Source organism: Aulonocara sp. 'chitande type north' Nkhata Bay, linkage group LG14, assembly GCF_057382095.1.
Source record: "Aulonocara sp. 'chitande type north' Nkhata Bay isolate Kocher_YH1m ecotype deep benthic linkage group LG14, A_spYH_male_GT1.1, whole genome shotgun sequence".
NCBI lineage: Eukaryota > Metazoa > Chordata > Actinopteri > Cichliformes > Cichlidae > Aulonocara > Aulonocara sp. 'chitande type north' Nkhata Bay.
In genome coordinates this window covers 32,946,183-32,971,366 of record NC_141357.1, presented here as the reverse complement: position 1 = coordinate 32,971,366, position 25,184 = coordinate 32,946,183, and the positions used below count along the sequence as shown (strand labels likewise).

At 38.3% G+C, this 25,184-nt stretch overlaps 1 protein-coding gene across 4 annotated transcripts in view; it reads right to left on the bottom strand.

The window, feature by feature from the left end:
* tenm4 (teneurin transmembrane protein 4) overlaps nucleotides 1-25,184 on the bottom strand; it is a 146,076-nt gene that overhangs the window by 104,078 nt on the left and 16,814 nt on the right. For all 4 annotated transcript variants that reach the window (XM_086262155.1, XM_086262156.1, XM_086262157.1 and 1 more), the window contains exons 2-3: nucleotides 8,513-8,798; nucleotides 7,589-7,861 (exon numbers count right to left, since the gene is read on the bottom strand). In XM_086262155.1, the coding sequence (XP_086118281.1) occupies nucleotides 7,589-7,861; nucleotides 8,513-8,735 (496 nt within the window). In that variant the 5' untranslated portion in view covers nucleotides 8,736-8,798. The remainder of the gene's footprint in view (nucleotides 1-7,588; nucleotides 7,862-8,512; nucleotides 8,799-25,184) is intronic.

Here is a 25,184-nt window from a genome sequence, read left to right as displayed (position 1 = left end):
TATTTACATATTCAATTTCCATAGCTGGTGTTTACTGATAAATGTTAGATCAAGTAGGACTAAAAGTTCCATAGCTGAATTTGTGTCAGAGACCATACATATCAGAGGTGACTGCTAATGAGAAAATTCTCAGCATGAACATTTAATTATTTTTTTTTATCTGAGACTGGGGCAACAGCACATTATGATCTCTGCTTCCTCAACCTCAATAACAACCCCTAATTGCTTTCGCAACGATAACCGATCATTCAGAGCTATCTGAAATTTTACTGCAAGGCTTCTAGAAAAGAGAAACATAAAAAGCATCAGATACAAGAGATTTGTAGATGTTTTGTTTTAATGGTATGTTACATATTTATATGATAGCATTGAGTAAGAAACTGTATTTAATACAGGATCCTTGAATCTGGACAGTAACTATTACTCGTGCACGGAAAAAGATTCAGAATATTGAATCAGTGCATTGCAGCTTATATTCCATTTTAAGAATGACTGTTCTCTGAAAATAACACAAGCATATAAAATAGGACTCTACATTAAATGGATATTGCTAAAAGAGGGACAGAAATTGTAACACTAGGTTTGGATAATCCTCCAAAGAGGAGGGCTCATCCTCCTCCATGTCGTGCTTTGAGGCCCCTGAGTCTCAGTGGTGGGCCCTGATGTGATGTTGGTTTAGACTGTCAGAGGCACTGGCAGGGAGTGGATAAGCAACCCCACAGATAACAGCTCAAAACTGTCCACAAGGGCCTATAAAACCCACCAAATTAGCCTGCAAATGAGCCAGCAAATATCTCTACTAATCCATGATCTGAGGAGAAACTCTGCCAAAAAAGTAAACAAATAAATAAGTTCATAAGAAATACTGGGGGTGGTGGCTGCTGTGAGCTAGGAAACCACTAGTGATTTCTTTGAAGCATCATTTCGCCTGATATTCTGCCGCTGCGATGCCCGTGACCATTTCAGAACAAGCTTCCATGTTGTGCTCGATGTGGTTGCAGTCAAATTACAGATCCCAGCATTACAGCAAAAACTCTCCTCTACAGCAAAGGATCACAGCCTCTATCACAGACGCCAAAAGTCAATGATGCCTCAAAATACCATTGTTTGACAACGATTCTGTTGTGTCTGCAGGAAAACCGATACAGCTAATAAACTACAATAGGACAGTGTAATTGTTCCTAAGGGTATTTGAAAAATAATATTCTATAAATATGTCACTGGTTTCATTGCTGAGCAAAAAAGATATCTGTTAGAGAGAAACAATCACAGTCTGTATCAATAGTTTATCATAGCCTTACTTTTTCTATCTTAATTCTTTTTAATTAGCCAATAAGAACCCACATTCATGATACAAACCTATCAAACAAACAAAAAAATACTCCCGTAATGTTGTAAGCAAGCGCTATGAGTCCAGCCGTGTAATACAGAAAAAACGTGTCCAAATGAAAGGCTGATGTCACTTCACCCCACAGGCTCCAATTTTATTCAGTTCAAAGTTAAAACACATCTTAAATGTGGAGTGTGCATCAAAGACATTTTCTCATATGATTCAGGGGGGTGTGGCCATTGACATCTATCTCTAGGCAGAGCGTACATTTGTAATGTGCTTCCTTATTCTCTGTAACCTTTCAAATTATTTCATTTAGATTTTTTCAGCTTCTCACTTCACCAAATCCTGGATTTTACTTTACGCAGGTCAAATTAAAAAACAACCCCCCCCTAAAAAAAAAAAAAAAACAGTACTGGATTTAACAAAAGAAAGTGGACTATTGTTAGGGCTGCGTCTCTGTAACACATACATTTTACAATCACCCTCAAGTGTAGGTGCTTCTTTATGCAATGGAATTGTGGCTTGGGCACAACAATAATGACAGTGAATAGAAGCGAACAAAAGGCCTTTCAATGCGTGGATACAGGGGACAGGTTGATGTACTCCCCGCTCAAGTTCAAAACTGTGAGAGATTTGCTTTTCAAAGCTCCTCAGCCTTTTGGGGCTGTGACTTTTCTACGAGGAACACCTGTCCCTCACACTCAGTCATGCTATGTTCAAAGATTCAGTAACTGAGTATAGCCCTGGAGCTCTTAACCTCAATCTTTCAACAGTTCAAGGTTTCTTCAGTCTTGAACCCTTCAACATGCATCTAAAACCAGGTAGCAAGGGAACAAAATCATTGTCACCAAGGAGTTGGAGAATACTGTGTGAGTTTTGTTTCACAGTTTTTTATAACACTTACTAACACTAACTATGACTGCATGTATGGATCATCAGTGGAAGTCAGTAACAACATCTAAAGCAGACCAAAAAGAACATCTCGGTAGCAAAAACATCATAAGAATGCAGGAGCAGAGTGAATCTAGATAACAGACTGACCACATTTTATCTGCCAACTCACCATCAATAAATGCTGCACTTACCCAAGCTAAACGCATGATCAGCTCAGCAGATTATGTGCTTTGAAGGTATAAATGCTGATCACTGACTCATGTTATAATCAGAATAAAAAAAGAAAAGACTTAAAAAACACGACCACCGCTCATATTCAGGCCTTATTTTTGCATGCTACCTCAAATCACTCGTTTGTGGAGCAGCCTCTAAAGTGTGTTGTTGTGATAAAGATCATAGGAAAGGGAAGAAAAACTGGGGGGGGGGGAAATGCTTTAGTATTTTGGATAATTATAAGATCAGAATATTCCTCTTCTTTAAAAAATGAACTTTAAATGCTCATTAAGTCCATTCTGTTTTAATGAAATTTCCTGTATACTGCACTCAAAAACAAATGAAATTGTTGGTTTAAAAGAATCCTCTTTAATTGGATACTGCACAAATAAGGTTTTTTTTTTTTGTTTGTTTTTTATAATTGAGTCAGTTGTGTTATTTCAGCAAAATACTGCATTCTGGCAAGTCAACTTAATGGCTTTTTATTGAGTCAATTCAACAATTGAGAGTAAAGTCCATTCTGTTCATAGTTCACGTGATGTCACAGCGATTTCACGCTGCCGTATTTGATCGGAGCCCATACACTGTGTAAGGTCACAGCTCTGTTAAATGGGTATTTACATGTACTGTGATTAAATATACAGAATGGAAGAAGTCATATTTTCTAGGTTAAGAACAGGTCATACGTGATTAAATTCAACTACCCGTGAAAAGAGAGTATCGGACCATGTATACCATATAGAAAGGGAAAAAAGCATGGAGCATGTGTTACTAAAAAGTAATGGATATAGGAGAGGTAGAGAAATCCTAAAAGTAAAATATATAAACAGGGGTGTGTGGGAGCTAAGTTTAGGTATTCTGTTGCAAGGGGTTGTTAGTGGTGGCACAGAAGCACTTCTGGGTTATTTTAAAGGAGAGAAAAGTTGTAAACAGAACCTAAAAATAAAATGTGTAGTATTTGGGTGTGTATATTAGTGCTGCTTTCTAGGATGGGAACTCCCCATACTGCAGATAGCATTTTGGAGGGTGGTACTATTACTAGTACTTGGCAGTAATACAACTTATTGTTTGCTCAAAGAAGTAGTATGGACTAGTGTCTTATTTCAGTGAGATGCTCTAGCTCAAAAATCTGAGGTGCATATTTTTTTCCCTTAAAAATGTTGTTGGTTTTGGTTATGAAACAGGGGACTGTGGTTCGATATAAGACCAATAATTACTGTAGGACTGAACAGGGTGGTGATGGGATACTGAGGCAGAGCAGTGCAGAGTGTGTGTGACTGAATCTGTAGAGAACTGGGTGGGTTGCTCTCTGTGCAGAGCAGCGGGGGAACCGTAACTAAACTGAGAACAGTGTGGAGTACAGATCCAAGGAAATAAAGAGTTTTGTGCTCCATGCAACTGTCTTACTTAATTTTAGTTTGCTCTTTTCATCCATCCATCCATCCATCCATCAATTTCCTCAAATGTAACTGTTTTCAATGCAAGACTAATCCATAAAAATAAGCTAATTTACTTAAGTTGCTATAATATACTCAAATCATTCATATATAATTTATTGGAATTCAGCAAGTCCACATATCAGTGAGTTATTTAACACAGCTGCGGGACACGACTTGACACAACTTCTTTTTTACCCCCGTCCCAAAAAATACATTTATATAATGAAAACCTCTCTTAAGCTCAACAGAAGTGGCATCTGGCATCAGGACTGCTCATTTGTGCTGAAATCTTCTATTTTAAAAGGAAATCAGAAAACTTTATTCAAATTATTATTAGTACTACTAGCATATAATTTTGATTTCACTCAGACACCCCCTCAAGGCAAGTTTCATTTAATAAAAGATTTAAAATCAGAGTGAATCCAGCGATTTCAGGAGTGTGTGGAGACAACACAAACCCCTACTAGTTGCTTGTGTGCTGCAGGCTATGGAGAGACTTTCACAAGAAGATTTCACCAAAGTATCATGAGGCTTTGCCCTGAAGCAATGCCTACAGTTACCAGGATTTCAGTAATGACCATTAATAATAAAATTAAATCAAATAAAATGAAATAATTAAAATAAAAATTTTTGCATATTCTTTATACCGGCATTAAATTTCTGTGAAATGATGTAACAAAGCATATCATGAAATTGAACTTTACAGTAACATCAAGGCTCGGCTGCATAGTATATCTCCTCAATCGATACCGACAAGATCTCTCGGGAGGACGGAGAAAGGGAAAGCAAAATCAGTACACAACATAACTAACCACTCACTGGAACTAATTACATTTTGTCCTTTGAAAAATATCAGCATCAGTCACTCAAACATTTTCTATCAACAAGAACTGTGTAGACTTTAGCCACATTGTTTTTCTCCACAGGTTATGGAACACATGAATAACAATCCCTCGACAGGCTTTTGCGGCCATCTCCATTGCCGGTTCTTATGGTTACAGAAATGTAATAGCCCAGCCATGACAGTGGGGGAAAGTTGGATTAGAGAGCACATCTGGATAAGCCGTTATTGGGTAAAAACCAAGAACAGCAAGTCTCTCCCAAACCCAGCAGTCTGCCTGGCCCTTCTTGCAGTTTAAACTCTGTAAGATGTGCAATGACTCAGCAGTCGCTGGCTGCTGGAAGCATCCTCAAGGGACTCCCTAGGGACCGGAGGCAGCATGGATAGGATAAACACACATACCGGTACACACTGCATTTAAATGATATCCAATCCACAGTCGAGCACATGCATGTGCACACAGATGCACGCATATAAATGAGGTTTACAATGAGCACTGGAAATACTTATTTCTCCATTAAGTATCAAATGATAACAATAAAAATTTGCATGTCTGCGACACTACACTTATTTATTGAAACTAATCATGCAATTTGTTAAAACGGCAATCAAGATAAAGGCTAATATTACTGCGACATCTCAAATGGAATGAATCAGTGAAGCACACTATGATAAGGAAAGGTTTTTCTTCAGTGTAAAACTGACAACTGAATCACAGCATCGAGAAAATTGTTCCAAAATTGCTGTCACTTATTTGCATGCATTAAAACTAGGGTCAAGTAAGTCACATGTGAAGAAGGGGGGACTGCCCAGTGGCTTGAATACATTAAAGCAGAGTAAATGGTTTGTTGATTTAAAGAGATTAAAGCACACACAAGCAGACCTGCTCGATGGATTTTAATTAACTTGCCATATATAAATTGTATGTTATCAGGCATTACTGAATTAAATGCTGAATACAAGTGCTCTTTCTGCTTGGGTGAGTGGAATAAAAAGCTACTTAGAATCCCGATTGGGTCTCACAGACGCATGATGCTGCAGCTTCGGGTGCTCTGAATACATTCCAGCCTACCAACCCCTGAACAGTCAACCAAGAAGAGTCTCTTTAATTATATACAATGCTGGTAAAATCAAGTCCTTTGGCATCTCAGATGATCAAGCAGAGAGATGCCATGTTCTCTCCCTGAGTCATTCGGGCAAATGGATTCCACTTCCAAGAGTCATTTCTGTCAGTTATAATAAGAAGCTAATACATAATGTGACACACTCTGAAATGCAAAACTATTCACAAGGTTCTCTACAAGGCTGTGCAGGGGCAATTAGAATTTTGCCGCTAGGCCCTTGATGAGTTCCTCTTTCTGGGAAGTATCCTGGGAACAGTGTCATAAATCTACCCGTTAATATGCATGATTTAGGTTTGTTTCTAACTATGTATCGTTCTAAACAGACCTTAAACTTTACCATGTAGTACCTCTGTATCACAAAAAGCAAATTAAATGACAGAGTACCTCCAACCTATGAGAGCTTTTTCTTTCAGTTTACACACTGTCCAAAAAAATAACAGGATGCAACAGAGTTTACTGACAAACAGGCACAGCGGGACTGAGCATCCAAATTTAATCTTCCAAACAGAATTCTGTAATATCACAACTTTACGGCTCTCGCTAATCTGCAATTTAACAAGTAGCTTCAGCAAAACTGTTATTCCCTTCCAGCGTTTTCTTTGTCGCAGGTAAAGTCAGGCTCTGGAATTGTAATACCCCTAAAAACACTTGAAATACTGTAGCATGCACAGATATATGTCTCCCTCCATTCACCTTTGACTCGGCTGACACACAATAGCACTACTGATAACATAACTGTAATTTCATTCAGCATTACATGTTTGAACTGGTAACTGATTCCTGAGAAAGACAGGAGCTGATTATACAGGGTCACCTGATGTATCAGAATGCCAATGTATTCTGTGCTCGCTGTAAAGAGCGAACACAGAATACAATACAGTGTGAAATGTATGTAATGAATAACATGATCCTTTGGCCAGTAATGCGCTGCTAATGTTTGTTAACCCTTGTTCCCGATCGCCAGCCATGACAAGTTGGGCCCACCCCCAGAGGTTGACACAATTTTGTTCCTTAGATTAATTAAATATGAGATCCCGGCTGTTTGAATCTGTATCTTTGAGCCTGTTACTGAACACCACCCCACAGCCCCCCTTTCACCCCAGCCATGATGATGACTGCTCTTTTATCTCATGTCTTCCAGCATACAACGTAGAACACGTGGACATTTAACGAGGCTAAACATTTAATTTTCATTTAAAGAGGTTTATATGTGAGTTTCTGAGCAAACACACAAAGACTTCATGCGCTCTGGGACAAAACAGAAGCACCAAGACAGATCATTGTCCAACAAAGACCAATACAATACAACAGATTCAGCAGAAAGAAAGCAAGAATAAAGCGATCCCTAAACAAAAAGCAGAGGTAATGGCAGGTAATAATTCTGATCGTGCTGAAAACTAATAAGCGCATCTCCTTTTAGAAGTCACATCCTAATTATGCTGGTCTTTGGGCCAATTTCTGATATAATCAAGCAAAAATCTGAAAGGCTTAATGAAACTGTCATGTTTAATTACAGCTCATCTTGTCTTTGTAAGAAGTCCAGTTGAGCAATGCCAAAAACTATTCAACCTAACATAATAATCATTTAGTCTAAAACTGTGACTTTATTTCACGCTGTTCTTCTTTTCCTGTTAAACAACATGTTACGTTGTTTACACCAGCGTCAAAATAAACCAAAAAAATTCAGACTCTGCTTTTTGATAAAGAATGGCTGAGAAAAAGTAAAAAGAGAAAAGCTCCTTACCATTTTCTGTGTTCTCATGTTCTGTGTCAGTCAGAGTTAGATTGGAGTTGGCCCTGCTGGAGAGGCACGAGCTGCGGCCTGACTTGGTGTTGCTGCGGCCCCATAATCTGACTGCATGCTCTGGTGACATAATGCCGTCTGTCTCCGTGTCCGCATCTGAGCCCACACTGACTGAATATTCGCGGTGTGCCATCCCCAGGTCAGTCCTGTATGTGGCGACATGCGATGGGAGGGCATCTCCAAAGCCAAGATCTCGAAGGGAAAAGTCTGCCCCTACAGCAAGCCAACAGATAGACATAATTAGCTGCATCACTTCACATAATTAACAGTATTCAGTGCAGGAAAATGACAGCAATTTAATGGCCTGGGCGGAGAAAACACTATAGAGCAAAGGTTTCACTAGCAGTGGTCGTGGAGTTGCAAGTACATGAAGGATTGGGACATTTAACATTTAAAAAAACAAAACATCTTTATATGCTTTCACTATATTCACTTTAGGGTACCTTATCAGAACTATGTCTTGTTACACTGGGGCAAATTGTAACTCAATTCCCTGTTTTACTGTATTTAAATGTTGCCCTTTTTTTTGCTTTTGCTCTGCAAAAGCAGAACTACAACATCAAGTGGCAAGCAAATTTAAATCTACCATCATATTTCATTTAAACTTAAATGATTAATTATGCATTTCAGCGAGCAGGTGAAAGTGTGCATGTCCTCCATGCAGTTTTTAACATTGCCATGGTAAGTTCAATCCATAGCCACCTTACTTAATAGTTGGATGATGCTGAGTGACCTCTACTGCGACTCAATGTAAATTAATAAGAGATTCATCATTAAAAAATGATGATGCATATCACTAATAAACTGCTACTAGCTATACCAAGTGATATTAATGACACTTTCTCATCTACTATTTTGTCTAACCTTGTCGGTTGAATTCATCCACTTCGTGATGAACCATTTCCTTGACACGGGTCCCGTAAGCCATCCTGGAATCATGGTCGAAGGCTTTTAGTGTTTCACTGGAGCTGTAGGACTTTGCGTTGGGTTTACCGTCCTCGCTGTCTGCTGAGGAGCTAGTGTAACGGCGCTCTGTGTCCTGCCGAGCAGTAAGTGAGCGGTAGGGTCTACGTTCCTTCACTTCCATGGCTGCCTCCACACTACTTCCAAAATCAAATGTGTGTTACAATGCCAGTTTAGTTTGAGAGTTCTGTAGAAGAAAAAGAAAAAGAAAATATTTTAGCCTTTATCATCGCCCAAAATAAAGTTAAGGCATTCAAATGTGTATAAAATATGTCTAATTCAAACATGCTCATATCATTTCAGGAAGCATAATGGTAGTATGTTAAAAAAAGCCATTACTGACTATTTTCAAATAAAAATCTCCGTACACCCACATACACACACTTAACCAAGCTGCTGCAGAAACATATCAAATGCAAATGCATGCCCCCGAACAGCGCATGCATGGCTCAGCACACACAATGAGAGCCCGGAGAACCACTAGGATTAGATTTCATAAAATATTGCACAACAAATCTTGCACCTATAAAGTTTACGGTGCAAGTCTCCCACAAATATTCTTTTTTATGTGCCACATAGAAATGCTGGGACTCCAGCATCTGTAAAAGTGGCAGGTGTCCCTCCATGAATTGTGTTGTTTATAAGTTACAAATCATCACCAGTTGGAAACGGAGGTTTCAAACAAATCTAAGACTACTCTGAACCCACAGAGATGATTAAAATCTGCAACATAAAACTACTACTGCCAAACAGAACACAGAGTATAAGATCTACACAGAGAAGAACTTTAGGCATTCAGCTATGTGGTGCATTTTATTTTCTTGGCGTCAAGGACAAACTGTTGAAGTGAAAACAGAAGAAAATAAAGATAAAACTGCAAGACGTTGCTGTCTTAGAGAAGCACGACATAAATCAATGGGTATTAGTACAGTGGACAGCAATTTTTGTCATGCAAATATGACATTCGAAGTGACCACGTGGATATAAAAACATTTGATCACATCTACAAATGTCACTATGAATGGAAACCTTACAAAAATGCTTGATCACAGTTCACTCTGAAGCTCAGAGTAACCTGTATTTCTGCTTCATCCAAATGCATTGCCATGATAATTATATTTCACGAGCTGAACACCTTACCATTCATGCCACAGGGTTCTTTTTCAATTCTGCCTGCCTCAACACTTGACAATGAATTACTATAACCAAACGCAGGATGCAACTCACTGGACGCTAGAAGACGGCTCTCTGAACGAAAGATAAAAAACACACCAGGCAAATCTGGGAGGTTTAACTGACAATATGGCTGCGCTGTTCAGACAAGGATTTTTTCACAAGATAAGCTCTTTATGAATACTGTATGAGATTTGTGCCGGACAGAACAGTAAACAATAATCCGTAGTGAACTATATTTGCCCTTTCTCCAAAAAAAAGTTTATTTTTCAAAGATGCCATTGTTGGAGTTGGGGGCTTTCTTTTTTGTACGTATTGACAGCTGAAAAGATCCTGGTGATTAATGACTTGAGGCCTCAATAGCAGGACCTCTGCCACATGGGGAGGTGGAGGGTTTTGGGGGTGGGGGCGTAGTGCGAATGCTCCCACTCTTCTGCCACAAGAGCACTTCAGCTGCTCCCAACATTTCAAATGCAGCCTGTATGAGTTGCTAATTTTTACCTTTTACTCGAGATCCTTGATGCTATGCAAATGTGAGGTACCAGACAACAAGCAGCTTTCTAAAGTTTCAAGAATGTTCTGTAAAGTGCATTGTTTTTGTTTCCTGAGAGCTGGGCTCAGTGCTTTGGCCATCTCTGTTTTGCACAGCCCTTCCTCCTCATTACTAATCGGCTAGTATGCAATGAGATGTAGTTTTGAGACCATGGGAAACCTCGTGAAGTTTTTTCAAAGAGGCTAACAGACTATGCACAGTGACAAATGACATGGGATGCAAATGTTCTCCAGTCTTGAAACCCTATCCACCTTAAATGCTGCTGTCAGAATTTTTACAAAAGGCACCTGTAAAATGAAACGGTGTTTAGCAACATCTGACATTATCATTGTGTTTCAGTGCCAGAGAGCAAAGCTGTTGTTGTTCTTCATCTGCCCAAGTCTAAATCCTGTGAGAGCGTGCCAAAACAAAGGAAACGCCACCGTTATTCTAATGTACTTTTGTGTGAAGATAATAAACAGAAGGTTTTATTTTCCAAGTTATATCGTCACTCACTAAAAAAATAGAAGTAATATGTGATACAAAGCCTATTTTTAAAGTGTTATTATCATCTCATGGTAGGCTCAAGGGAATGAACAAAGTGCCTTGAAGCACCGATGGAGAAGGTTAATGAGGGTATTTTTACAAAGACTAAGAAAAGTTATTTACAAAGAACAGTAAAAAAGACATAACTGCCATGAACTGAAATCTCTAAAATGAAGATAATAATCAAGCTTTTATTCTAAAGACAAAGTTCTCCTAAAGCCTTAGAGGCAGACCTCGAGCAGTGCCAAAAAGACGCTAACTGCATATCTATGGAATGATCCAAAATCAATTGAGGTCTCTCTGGATAGACAAAGAAATGATGGATGGTCTATTTTCCTCTCTAAAGCAATTGCAGACTCCACATTTTTCAATTACATTGTCTACAACTGACCAGGGTAGAGTCAGGTTTGTCTGTGGGTGTAAAGCAGATGTATAGCAGCTGTAAGCAGTGCAATAATGTGGTTCCACAGAAAAGGGCTTGCAGGGAGTATTCAATAATAAATGAATTGTCAGTTCAAGTCATCAGACACAGTGATGCATAAGGTCCTTGTTGAAATATCTGCTGGGAAGCAAGAACAGATTTAAAAATCATCTGACCCATTCAGTACTTCAAGGTGCATCGGAGATCACAATCAGCCAATACAACTTAGAATGAGCTACCATAGATAAAAGAAAGACCACTGGAGCTCCCGAAGAAAAAGTCACAATTATGAAGTAATACTTGCAAATCCGCATTCTTCAGGAACTGGATTTCACTCCTTAGGAAGAAAGGTTAAAACCAGTATAACTTACTGGAGAAAGGTTAGTGCTGCTGCTTTCAAACGGAACGTAACCAGCTACCAGCGACATGCAACCTGGAATATTAGCATGATAAAAAATACAGTTTTTAACAAACGGACTAGCCAGCTGTTCCAATCTCTTCCAGGGTTCCGGTTAATTTTAGTTCAGGCCATTTTTTACCTGGTTTGTATAGTCTTATTAATTCAGTGTTAAAAAGCAATAAACCTTGCCTCTATAAATCTTCACAGTTCTCCAGTACATCAGCGTCACCGCTCATAAATGGTTACTCGGGTTAACTGATTTCTGCTTAGAAAATGAGTTACCGTTAAGTTTTGCTGAACAAACTGCAGTCAATTAATTCTGTATAATCAGCACATCTCAACTCCCCAAAACAAACTTACGCTAAAGACAATTCTTATGTGATTAAGTGGAAACTGCTGTAGCTGCAGGAGTTCCTTGTTCCAAAGGTAGTCTTTTGTCTTTCACAAAACCTGGCAAAGCAAAGCATAAAATAAACCACCTGTAGTTTATCTGTAGTGCAAAAGTAACTTAGTGAAGCTCATGTTAAAGCACTTGTTGAGGTTTTTGTCTGGAGGTTACTATGGCCATTGGTCCAGTGTCAGGAGTTAAATATGTGATCTAAATAGGTGGGAGGCAATTGGGGTACAATATAAATGCAAATGGGTCTGTACTATCCATCAAACAATTAGCAGCGTGCTGAGAATTGCTATTCAGCACCGGTGCATATAAATCTAGCCTTCTCTCGCAGCACAACCCTGTTTTCCATTATAATTAACTGCTTGCTGCTCTTTACATGTCATAGATTTTTCAATGCAGTATTCGAGACTAAATGGTAACATTCGTCACAGAGTAAAGACTTTGCAATTTTGGACCCTGAGAAAAAAAAATGGCAATGAGAAAATATTTACAATATATTTGGTTATGGCAACAACATGTTTGTTTTTCTATTGTTACAGAAGCCCTAGGACAGAATTGTGATAGGGTCAATAATTTAAGATGCGCATCTCCCAGTGTGACTGCTGCCATGACCTACATCTACCGCCCGACCAGCCAACCAGGACAAAACAACATGCTGATAAACACAACGTAAGCGCCATTGTGAATTACACAAAACAAACCTCAATTTAACATAATAATATGTTAAAATCTGCAAAACAAAATGTTTGTGAATCCAACAAAGAAGAAAATCTATTTGAGCCGTGGCAGCAGAAGCCATGTTGCCTTGCATGATGTGTCCTTCAGCTGTTATCACAACAGTGCCAAGTATGGAGCATGGAAGGGAAAAGCAGAGGCTTCGCATCCATGTGATGTAACCTACAATTCAGTTGGTATTATAACATTCCTTAAAATATCTCTGGTATTATTGTTATAGCACAGCCTAAACGCACTGAATTTAATATCATACTCCAGCACCTTAGAGCATTTTCACACGGTGTTTACCAAATTCCTTTGAGTATTTTCCAATGCAATTACAGATTACTTGCTTGTGAAATCTCTTAATTGATTGATCATAAACACTGGCATTTAAAGTTTTCCTCATGAGTGATGCTATTTTAAGATAATAGATGATAAGTAACAGCTGGTAATGTTCAGGTGCATGAAACAAAATATTTTAATGCAAATGTAATTTAATAAGAATGTAAGTTTTAAGGCTATGTACTAAATCTAAATAATATTGCAACTGATCATTAAAATGTTAGAACAGTATTATCTGTAACACCTACTGTAAAGATACAATACTGTGCAAAAAGTCTATTTTTCTGTATACTTTGCTTCTAAGGCACAAAGCTTTCTTGTCATTTATTTTAGGTTATCTTGAGCAATAGTTCTTCAAGTTTTTTTTTCTTTTGACACTGGCTAATTTTTCAGTCCAGTACTTGTAGCTCACTATTTTCAGAGGGATGCTCTTTTTTGTTAAGCCTACAAAGGACTTACACATTAAGAGAAAATTGGTAAAAATAAATAAATAAATAAATAAAAATGTAAAAAAAAAATGTACTGTACCTGATATCTTCAGACACTTTGTTACTAGCTGCCTGTCATAAAAATGCATTATTTGGAGTTAAATCTTTTAGATACTACAGTTTGACAAGCATAAAATAGCATTTTTGCACCAACAAAGGGATTCCCAAAGAGGTATGAGCCAAAAACCGGGCCTATATCAGCAGTCTATGCTTAGAAAGTTTGAGGAAACTGGAAAGATGGAGGACAAAAGAACAAAAAGTGGAAAAACTCTATTTGTTTTTCCAGGGGGGAAACATTTATGCTTTGGGGCTGCATTTTAGCCAGTGGTGTTGGAAAATTTTTACAGGCTGATGCAACACAGACGATGATGATGATGACCACAGAAAAGTACAGTCAGATCACGCATGTAAATCTTTTGACTGGCAATGGCTTACTTTTTTAGCATGATGATGATCCCAAACACACTGCCAATACAGCAAAAGCATACCTGTATAGAAAAACACACAATGGAAAACTATCACATCAATTATGGTTTGGCCTCCCTAGAGCCCATACCTTATATTTATTGAAGCAGTATGGAATTTCCTTTACAGAGGACAGAACAAAAGGCTGCCAACATCCAAAGAAGAACTTTGGAATACACTTCAAGAAGCCTGGAGAATTATTCCTTAGAAATATTCTTTATCACTTGAAGGAATGATAAGAAAACTTGTCAAAGGAAGTTCTGACTGTCTAGAAGAATAAAGGTGGTCATACCAAGTTTTGACTCTCAAGCTCATTAAAATAGTACAAATTCTGTTTCTGCCTATTTACTGTATCTTCATGTAAGTTTGCCCATGTTTTACTAAATAACTGCAACTATTTCCCCCTTTAAAGTTATCAGGCTAAAGCAATGTATACATAAGAGATCAGGTGAAAAACTTTTACTTATCAAGTCACATAGTCAAATAATCTGTGACAGAAAGCTCACAACACTGCAGACAAACGTCTACACCTACAAGCAGCTCATAGTGCAGCTCAGAGGAAAATTGGGCAGGTATCAGTAACACTGTCTACAAGGTCTATTGAAAGGAAGAAGTGCTCCATGCAGGCTCCATTTATTTCTTTTCTGGAAAATTTTCACATGCTTAGACTCTATAGAAAAGCCTCCTCAGCCAACAGAAAGGTGTGTTTTCAATAGAGGAAAAAAGAGCTGGGTAGATGGGGTCGGGGGGCTGAATGGCCTGCCAAACAGATCTGAATTCAGTAGTGCTAATACAAGCTGCGGAGGAGAGGGGGCATAGTGGTGGTGGGGAGGTATCTCAACAGCCGCCTCCTTCCGGGATCAAAAGCGAGCCCCACCAGCGCATTAAACAGAATGCGTAAAAGCCTTTACATAAACAAAAGTAGTCTGGGACCAGTGCTGCAGCACGCTCCCTGCTACTAATCACTCTAAGCAATTCAAGGTTTAGCCCTGACAGAAGGAGCAGGCAATGGAATAATGCTTTTAAACCAGCCCGGTAAATAACAGAGAGAAGCAGTCTATTTATTCACTTTACACCACTGATATACACTGCTGGCCTTGGCAAAATACAGAATGCGAAGATTGAATCAGAGTTCTGTACATACACATGTTAGGAATTAATGGGAAGACAGGAAATAATATGTTTTGGTAAGGTTTGCTGTCCCGAAGAAAAAGCGAGACAGCAAATAAATGTGGAGTTCACGCAGGTTTGAAAGAGAACCTCTCCACTAGGCTGAAGTGCTCCGGTGGTGACCTGTCTCTCATTAGTCTGCGGACTAATGCTCATTACCCTGCAAAGGCTAGACCTGAATGATTTATAGTTTGGCCTGAAGTGAAACCAAAGCTAATACCAGCAAAGCAATAATCAACTTACTGTAAACGTCGTTGATATTTATTCTTAAAAATATTTGAGAATTTGCAGCTTTAGCCAGAGGAAGGTCTATGGGGCTGAAATGCTACAAATAAATGATGCACTGAACACAAATATTGTGTAGTGCTAGTTCCTGCTTTAAGGAGTGATTCATCGGAATTACAAAAACACCCTTCTTCAATGCGTGGAGACTATGTGTGTGTCATAACGCGGTTCAGAGAGGAGAACACATTCGATATCTGCTGCTGACCGCCTTCAAATACTGCAAATAGAAAAATTAAAAAGTAAAATCTATTAAGTAATAATTGTATTTCTAAAAACTGTTTATTTGGAACTACTCATATACCCTACCTAAAAACTATTTAACTGCAATATATTTAGATTAACTCCAGAAATCTCAGAGATGTACTGTATATTTTGCAGTACAAGCAGATTAAAATAAAACTAGACTGCCAGCTGCTACTCAAAAAAGGTTGTGAAGTTTTGTTATTATTATGATGGGGATGGGGGATTCTTGTGTTGATTTTTCCAAGATCAGCTTGCATGACTCAGTCTTTCCAACAGTGGCTGAGCCACAAAATCCCGTTGCAATACAATCAACAAACATCTTTCAGGTGACCTAAGCTTTCTGGCTATTGCAGGTCTCCTGTTATTTGCAACAGCGGCTGGCAACATTTGATGAAATTTCAAAATGTCTGAAATTAGCCATCTGAAATGTTTTAATTTGTTTTTGTCTGTTTTAACTGAGAAAGTTAAATATGTAGCTATATTTCTAGTAATTTTAGCAGTCTGCACTGCAGACAAGAGCAATTCATTTTTATAAAGTGGTTTGATAAATGCTGTCTTAATATCAGCAGGCCTGATTAACAGTTTTCTGTTGTTTTGCTTAAATGAACTTGGCAGGTTGCTAACACCAGTAAGTTTTCTGCTTTCCTTGATCTCAGAATACCTAAATATATGTCTTGGCATCTCAAAAGTGTATTTTACTCTTCTAGACATTTACCTCAGCATGACTTGTCTTGTTCTCAAGTGATCATTTCTATTTGGACTTCAAGTCTCCTGTAACTGTGCCAATACATATCTCCTTGTGCAGGGCTCAAAGAAAGCCTGTAGTACACAATATAGAGCACACTGTCAAATGTAACTTAAGTTTCTTCATAAAAGTAGCTCCAGCCTGTTGTCTATAATTGGAGCATTTAGAGCCATCCACTAGTAATCAGATCATCTAACCCATATTTTTCTTCAAAGTGCAATCCCAGCATCAAGCTGCACGTTGAAAATACCCTGCTCTGTGTTTTACTCTGTGACAGGTTGTTGGAGACGAGGTTAATAAATGGCCACCATGTTGCTCTTAAGGAGTGGAAGAACTCCCCGCAAGCAGAGTGTGAGGCAGTGCTCTTGTACTGCTGGATACCAATTACAATCTTTCCACACTGGGGTCCAGAGATTTCCTCATGATAACTCATGTAGGGACCGGACAAAGAACTGCACTGCAAACATCACAGACTTAGCAATGTCTTGCTGTCACCACTGTCACTACAGGAGTCTGTATATCTGAATATAACTTAGAGGACTTTTTTGGGGGTTTTTTCTTTTTTTCCTTATGAAAAAAAAATCCCATCATAGGCAGTGTAGTGGCTCTGCAAAGCTGAATTTCAGTGTTAGCAGCCCAAAAACTAATAGTTTTAGTCCATTTATGCAAGGATTTATATGCATTATATGCAGATGCATTCTCATCTTTGATCAAAGTACAATACTGAACCTTAGAAGGTGCTGTATATAATAAAAGCATCAATCAATCACATAAACTGCAGTCATTAGGTTTCTTCACAACAGCAATAATAAAGATCTTAGCTGCACTTTGCAAAATGAATCAGCTCGAGAACATGAGACGCACGCCATAACCTGATGCACAACAAGAAGCATACACGACCGTGTTGAGACAACTAAATCTGCAGCTGTTCAATATCAACAGTAAAAAATCAGCACACGCAGCAAAGCTAGACGAAGGGTTCCTGCATGGCAATGATCTTACTCTTAAGTGCTTAACTGAGTCATCTCCACAAGCCCTGCTTTGACAACCACACACCTCCCACATCTCCCATCTCAGCAGCCTCTGGGTGGGGCTAATCACCCTGTAGCTTCATCATCGACCGGATGACAGCTCCGGCTATAAAGATGCAATGTTTTAAAAGGCGTGGCTGCTGCAGTGGCCTACTGTAAACAGAAAGCACCCATTTTCTAGAGCTGAAAACAGAGCATTGCAAAATTGCATTAAAAAAAAAGAAATCTCTAATAACATTGATCATGAAGAAAGAAATCCATTCTTCCATCCTCTCGGTGCAGACAAAAATTCTAAGAGGATTTTCTTAGGGCACTAAGAATTTGCATATGTTGATTTGCCCTCAACTGATTATAACATGAAATGGCTGAAGGGTAGTTTGGCAGTGCTGTGTTGACCTGCACAATCCCCTTTCTCTGCCTCTAAGGCACCAGAGGTTTGCACTCTCTGATCCCACCGGCTGAACATTAGACAGTGCTGAGGCCTGCAAAAAACCCTCACGCACAAACGCCTGTGCATTTTCTTTTTTGGCTTATCTATTATCAGTCCTTAAAGCAGCTTTTATTCTCCAGCGAAAGCCCTGTGTTATATGTTATTAAAACAACAACAACAAAAATCAAAATCCCATATGTATTGTCTCTTTTTTAAGCCATTTTGATTGTTTGCGCATAAGAGGGAAATGCCCTTTCATCTATCAGGCCAGGGCACTGCATCCTCTTATATATAAATTTAATTCTCCGAGTAAATTAGGATTGATCACTACAGCTCTAGGCCACAATCAGCGTTTGTAATTTAATAACAGCTCGGCCCTAGACAGAAAAGGATACTTCCATAAATAAAACCATATGAGAGCCAGCAAGTGCCTATAACATTCGGAGTACATTTGATTACCATCTCTCTCTCCACAGGTGTGCTTTTAGCCTTCTATCTTCAAAGAGAGCCAGTCTGATATAATGCCACACTATGTGCATCTTCACTGTTGTTTTCCTGCACTAAAGGGTTTTACATCATACTTGCATCAGCGGATGTGAGCACCCCATGCTGAAGTCACTGCTAAGCAGGCAATGCCCATGGAAGCCAGGCTGAGGTGATCCCAGTGAGACAGAATCTGTCAGAAGCGCCGTGCCCGTCGACACCCAGGGTAATAAATTACCCAGAATTAACACGTCAGCCTGCGCTCCACACAGTAGCCGCACTCGGCTCACACCATGCTGCTTAATGGATCTATTAACCAAATGGATACAGGGGTGCACTGCTTCCAGACTTGGATATTAAGTTATTGTAAAGCTACCAAAATGTAGGCTGGCAGAATCTGTGTACATGATTGGTTAAGAATATTATTTATTATGAGAATTATTATTTTAATCTAGTTTAATCTACTGTTTTATTGATATCTTTTTCTCTTTGTGAGGTGACCTTGGGCTTTAGGAAGGCGCCCTCAAATAAAATGTATTATTATTGTAATGTATCAAGGTTTGGTCTTCACTGATGCTTGCACATTATTTTTCAGCATGCTACCTTTGGTGGGTAGTTATAATGTCCTGCGCTTCAGTCAGAAAATCTATGCAAAAGTACACTAAAAATAGCAGCATGCTCAGAGGCCATCTGCAGTGTTCCCTGTGTCACCTGTTTGGGAATTCCTCTGGGATGTGTCTCTTGGCCTTTAAGGACATACTTTGCTATTGATGTCTATCACTGATGGCAGGGGATATTTAGCAGACAATTCAAAATGCCCACTGCGCAGTCTGTACCTGCTTGGCATCTCTGGCATGCAGCCAGTACTGTGACATGTTGACAGCATGGCACACGGCACCAGGCAATTTTTGACCAGAGCTCACTCATCACAAAAAGTAAATAGAGATAAGAAAGAGAGGCTTCATACACCTCTCGTTTCTTTTTGGAATTCCTGAATGTGGCACAGGTGATAGACACTAAAGAAAACACATCCTTTGTAAAAGAATAAACAAAAATAAAATAAAAACGGAGACTAATACTTTATTCTGAATAAAATGCCAATTGTCTTTTATGGGCTACAATAACTCCCACTGCTTTAACTTTATGCTGTTAGGATAGCAGTATCATTTCTTCCTCCTCTTTCTCTTTCTTTCCCACTTTTTGCATATTTTGCATGCATCAAGGAAAAAGACCTCTGGAGTCAAAATGAAATTTTTATGAGTGAGAATGCATCAAACCTGAAAAGCAAAGATGTATGACTCTTGAATGATAAAATCTTACTGAAAAGTTAGGCACAGTGATAGAAACTTTTGCAATGTTAAATATGTCATTTAAATTACTTGATGCCCAACGTGGACGGGATTAATCACCAGTTATCCAAGGCTGCGCTCCCCATGCTAATGCATTCCTTGATAATTCTGACTGCAGTACACAGAAGTATTTGATCTGATTTCTGGTGTTGCCAGGTCCCGATAATCAGCAGCAAAACGGACTTTGCACTCTACTTGGGTTCTCACTTGAAAATGACTCAATAACTCTGATGTGTAACATTATATTTGCTACATAGTTTCAAAGATTTAATCCAAACATAGTGAAAAGTCCAAATAAATCATAGATTCTAATTAAAAGCTACTTTCAGTAGCATCAGTATAAAAAAAGCAGTATGGCACCTTTCCTGTGGGCATGTCTCTCAAAATACTGCCAACCTCACCCTAGTTTGAAGGGTGTCCAACCACTGCTGCCAGTCAGACCACATCCAATTTGTGAATTGTTAGGTGCGATTAAAACTGGCTTTTCTGAAAGAGCAGTAACTGAAAGAGAAATGTAGCCATGGAATTTGAGTACCGAAGACCCAAAGGTTTTATATTCATTTCAGAGTAGTGACTAACTTTAATACAGTTCCAAGTTGTGTTTCAAAACACATGTACTCGCTTGGCTCCATTTCAAGTGCAATCCATAACTCAGGCTGACTCAATTCACCAGTCAAGCAAATGTCAAGAACTAAAACAGGTCAGAATAAATAACAATCCAGTACCAATTAAATATCTAGAATAAACAAAATAACACCCTAATGATTTGACATCATGATAAGCATTATTGGTTAAACAAAACCTGTTTTTAAATTATTTTACATTGAATGAAAACCTTAAAAGACAAAAAAAAAAAAAATCTAATTTTACGAGATCGTTTTTTTATTCTTTTAGGTTGTGTCGCAAGTTAAATGAAACAAATTGAGGAAAGAAAATATTGGCATGCTGGGGTTGAAAATTATAATCTGCACTTCACAGAAGACAGACAAAAGGTAATTTTATTTTATGTTTACACTTAAAAATAAATCTAATACACTCGGCATCTAACAATAACGGAATACTTAAATGTGTTTTAGAGAACATCGGAAATAAACTTTGTCCATACCAAACTGATGACGGACATCACAATAAAACTTTCCCTTCTGAATGCAGAAAGTGAGTACCATAAAGGCTGAAAAGAGAAAAGACCTGCTCAAGAGCACTCATCATGCCCCCTTTTAAGTGGGGTCAAGAAAGACCATGTAGAGTCATGAGCATGAGCCCTCACCCAAAAACCCCACTCTTACCAAGCATACCATGCAGCATGTCTTTCACACAAAGACCAGGCTTATTCCTTTGCACTCATGGTGCTCTCTCCTGAAGCCTCTTCTGAGGTGGACCTGCTTAAAGTTTAATGGGAAAGCTCATGAAAATAGAAGACCTGCATGAAAAACATAAACTCTCTGCTCAGGATGTGACACAGTTAGGGAATACATTACAACGCAGGACAGAAAGATCTGCAGGCAAAGGAAGAAGTGAATAAAAATACTGAACAAATAACACTTAATTGAGGTCAGTGTGATTGAACGCTCCAAGGCTAGGATGGCTTTAGCATAGGTTCCAGATGGCAGGCTGTTATTTCACTGTGCCCTGCTAATACTGCAGGATTCGATGCTGGTAACCTGAGTGTCCCCTGGGCCCCCTGGCTCCTCCACAGCACTGAAATCAGGGCCAAGCTCCCTTCGCTGCTTCTCTGCAGGTTTACTCAACTTTGAAAAGGGGTGTGTTTGGATATAGTAGTGGAGGAGGGGGGTGTGTGTGTGTGTGTGTGTGTGTGTGTGTGTGTGTGTGTGTGTGTGTGTGTGTGTAGGTGGGGGTAGTGCAGTGGTGCTGGAACAAAGCATGTTAACACCATCTCTGTGTTTTAACAAGTTCTGAAACAAGCAGGGTTTTTCCTTCAAATCCTCATTGGCTGGTGTTTCACCACTCCATGACACAGGAGAAAATCCTAGAGTTTATACTTCTCTTTCTTCTCCTTTGCTGCTTTTAACTGACTGGAAAATACTCATTGTATAACTTAAATGTCTAAGACTAACATTTAAATATCACTCACTGCTAATTCCTTGGCATCTTTGGAAATGACTTTAAATCCACTGCATTCATGTGCTTTGATTTTTGTGTTGAGATTAAAAAACATTTGAGAACTTTTTATTTATCAAATTTCTGTTATTTTCTTGAAATTTAATACAGCTGTATGTAGACACTGGCTCTAGGCAACATAGAACCAATCTATAAAAAAGTAAATAGAACATTAGGTAATTATTTTATTACTTAGTTTAAATGAACTAAAACTTGTTAACCTATTGCTTTATTTGTCAGGAACCAGAAACTGAATTAATAAATGAAGAGATACCTTGTACTAGAATTAGATTGTTCATCTCCGCAATCCCTTGATGATGAATGCAATAATAAATGTTACATTTCAAAACATGCTAATGGTACTTTAAACGATTCAAGGATAGATGAGGCATTACTAATCAGTCATGACCCAAGTTCAGTACTCAAGGAGGCAGACTGCTACATTTGCAAAAGCACAATGTATTTCACCATTCCCAGATAGCTGCCAAATGTACGAAGCTAAACATAATTATTGTACGTGAATGATACAATGATACAAAAGAAACAGTAGAAACAAATCTGCCCCAAGAGTCAGAACGTTAAAAAGGAAATACTTCAAAGTCATCAGAAAATATATTTTGTAGCGCAGTACAGTGAACGACCATCCAAATAAAACGAAACATAAAATGCAATCAGAAGGGCAGCCAGTTATTTTCTCATTCATATGCAAACAGAAAAAAGGTGGTATGGTGCTACCTTCCCCCTGCCAAATACACAACCTGGTTGTAAAAACCTTGTAGAGCTTTTAAATGCTGTAAATGCAAACACAGCAGCATTTTCATATTTATATGTATATCTCTCATACGTATCAAGAACAAAAAGTCTCACCAGATACGTTGTTTACAGATTCTGCCCCAGTGGATGTTCTTGTAAACAAAACATGCTCAGAGCATGAAAATGCCATTCACACAAGGAATATGCTATGGCATTTTTATTATATGCATGCAAGACAGGGGTCAACCCAAATAGATTTAGCCCTGTGGTGCTGACGGTTGCTGAACAGGATATTAGAGGAGGCAAGTGCTTAAAAAGACCTAACAATGAATGGTAGATGTTTTCTATGTCATATCAACTCCGGAATAATTTAAAAATTGTACAGTATTGTGCAAAAGTCTAGAACTACTCTTCATTTCTTTCTGACTTAGTTTTTTTTTTCTTTTCTTTTTTCAACATTAGCTGATTTTCAGTTTCAGTTTGTTAAGCCATTTAACACTGACCTGGAAATTATTCATGCGTAAACGTTGGTACTATAAGCCTGCCACAAAAATGCATGATTGGCTCCAGTCTGTTTAGTTGAATCTATGAAAAATGGCACAGATAACAGAGTTTGACAGAAAAAGAACAGCATTTTGCATCAACGAGGTGAAAAGTTGGCATATGTGCAATGTGTTCTTAAAAATAAAATAAGAAAACTGGAAAACTGCAGGAAAAAAAATCCAGCAAAGTCCTGACACAGGACCTAAGAGATACAACTAATATTTGCATTCAGGCTATGTATGGCCATCCAGAATACTGACTTTCAAGCTCATTAGAATTGTAGAAAGTCACCTTTTGCATTATATACTGTATTAAATCGCTGCGGCTATTTTCTATTTTCCAGGCAAAATATAAAGAAATAAGGGAAGGCTCAAACCGTTTGCACAGTAAAGTATTTGTCTGTAAAGAACTACTTGTGGGTTCGGTGATACGCAGGTATGTGCAGTTTATTGTGTATATAAAAAAAAAGACTGGGTCTTCCTATATAGTGTGTATTACAATACATGTATTTTCTTGTAGTCACCACATAGAAAAGAACCAACCATGACAACAAAACAAAACTAGTGTAGACTATTTACCATGAAAATAAACACATGAGAAATTTTCATATGAGCAGATTGCAATTATGGTTCAACATAGCTTATTTATGGTTTCAGACAAGTGATTTGTCTAAAATATCCAACAACTATTCATATGAGAACTCACTGAGTTGAGAGCCATGATCTGCTCGGTTTTAAACTTGCGATGGCCAGACCACTGTATTCTTTTCATAACAGCCTTGTTAATCATTTTCTTTTCAAGTTATTTAAAATTGGTGAAAACTTTCTGCAACACTGTTCAATGAAGTCCTTGAACCGACGTTAACAAATAAAAATAAATCACTGAACTAGGAGTTATGAGCCTGCCAGATGACAACAATAAATAATTGCTGCTATAGGTCAACTTGTGTTCTACACAACAGCGGTTTCATTTTTACTATGACTTTCTTCTAACTCAGCATACCAGGACCGTTCCCAGTCATGATCTAAATCACATAAGCTCCTCTGTGTGTTCAAACACATGCAAAACTATTCAGGCACATATAGCACTCCTCTAAATAAAGCGGCTGAGAAGGCTGAGAAGAAAATAAAGGGAACTAAAGGTCTGACTCACACCAACATTAGTCTGCACAGAAGTTGCACTTTGAGCTGAGCGTTTTCATTTTTGTCCTCATCTCACACTCTTTTGCACTTTCCACATTTTATTAGCACATATTTCTTCAGTGCACTCTTTAGAAGAGCATCCATATAGTGTTGTGACCAACACGTCTTTGTGAGAAATTTACATGTTTTAGCACCATCTGGTCTTTATTGTTTCTGGGAGTCTGCCATGTTTTAAGACTTCTAAAAGAGACTGACCTTGGGTGACTGCAGCATACAATCAATTAACAGCTCAGCTGCAACAATAAAAACACAGTTTCACAGAGAAATTATGCATTAATTAAAACATAATACTGAATGCATTAATTAAAATATTATACTGAATGCACGCTAATTTTTGTAAAGTGATCAAAAGCGCTTAGGAAGAAGCGACGATAAAATATTAAAATAACATGCATTAAATTCATCACTGGTTAAAACGTGCAAAATTATGTTTGTGTTATTGACACTTGTTTTACATTTGAAGTGGAAATCATAAAGGCAGATTAATTAAGAGAAGAGCTGATTAAATCGGATGTATAAGAACTGTGATGCTACCGTATCGTGGATAGTGATGATAACTGGGCGTAGTTGTGGTAATCGTGGAATAGCAGATTCATCAAACTACTGGTTGGTTGGTCCATGAGTATAATTAAAAAAGGAAAAAAAAGGGAAAAAATATAAAAGGAAAAAAGAGGAATGCAAATCCCTCTGCTTTAAAATAAGCCCAAAAATCAAGTGAGCATTTTCACCAAGTTGTCATT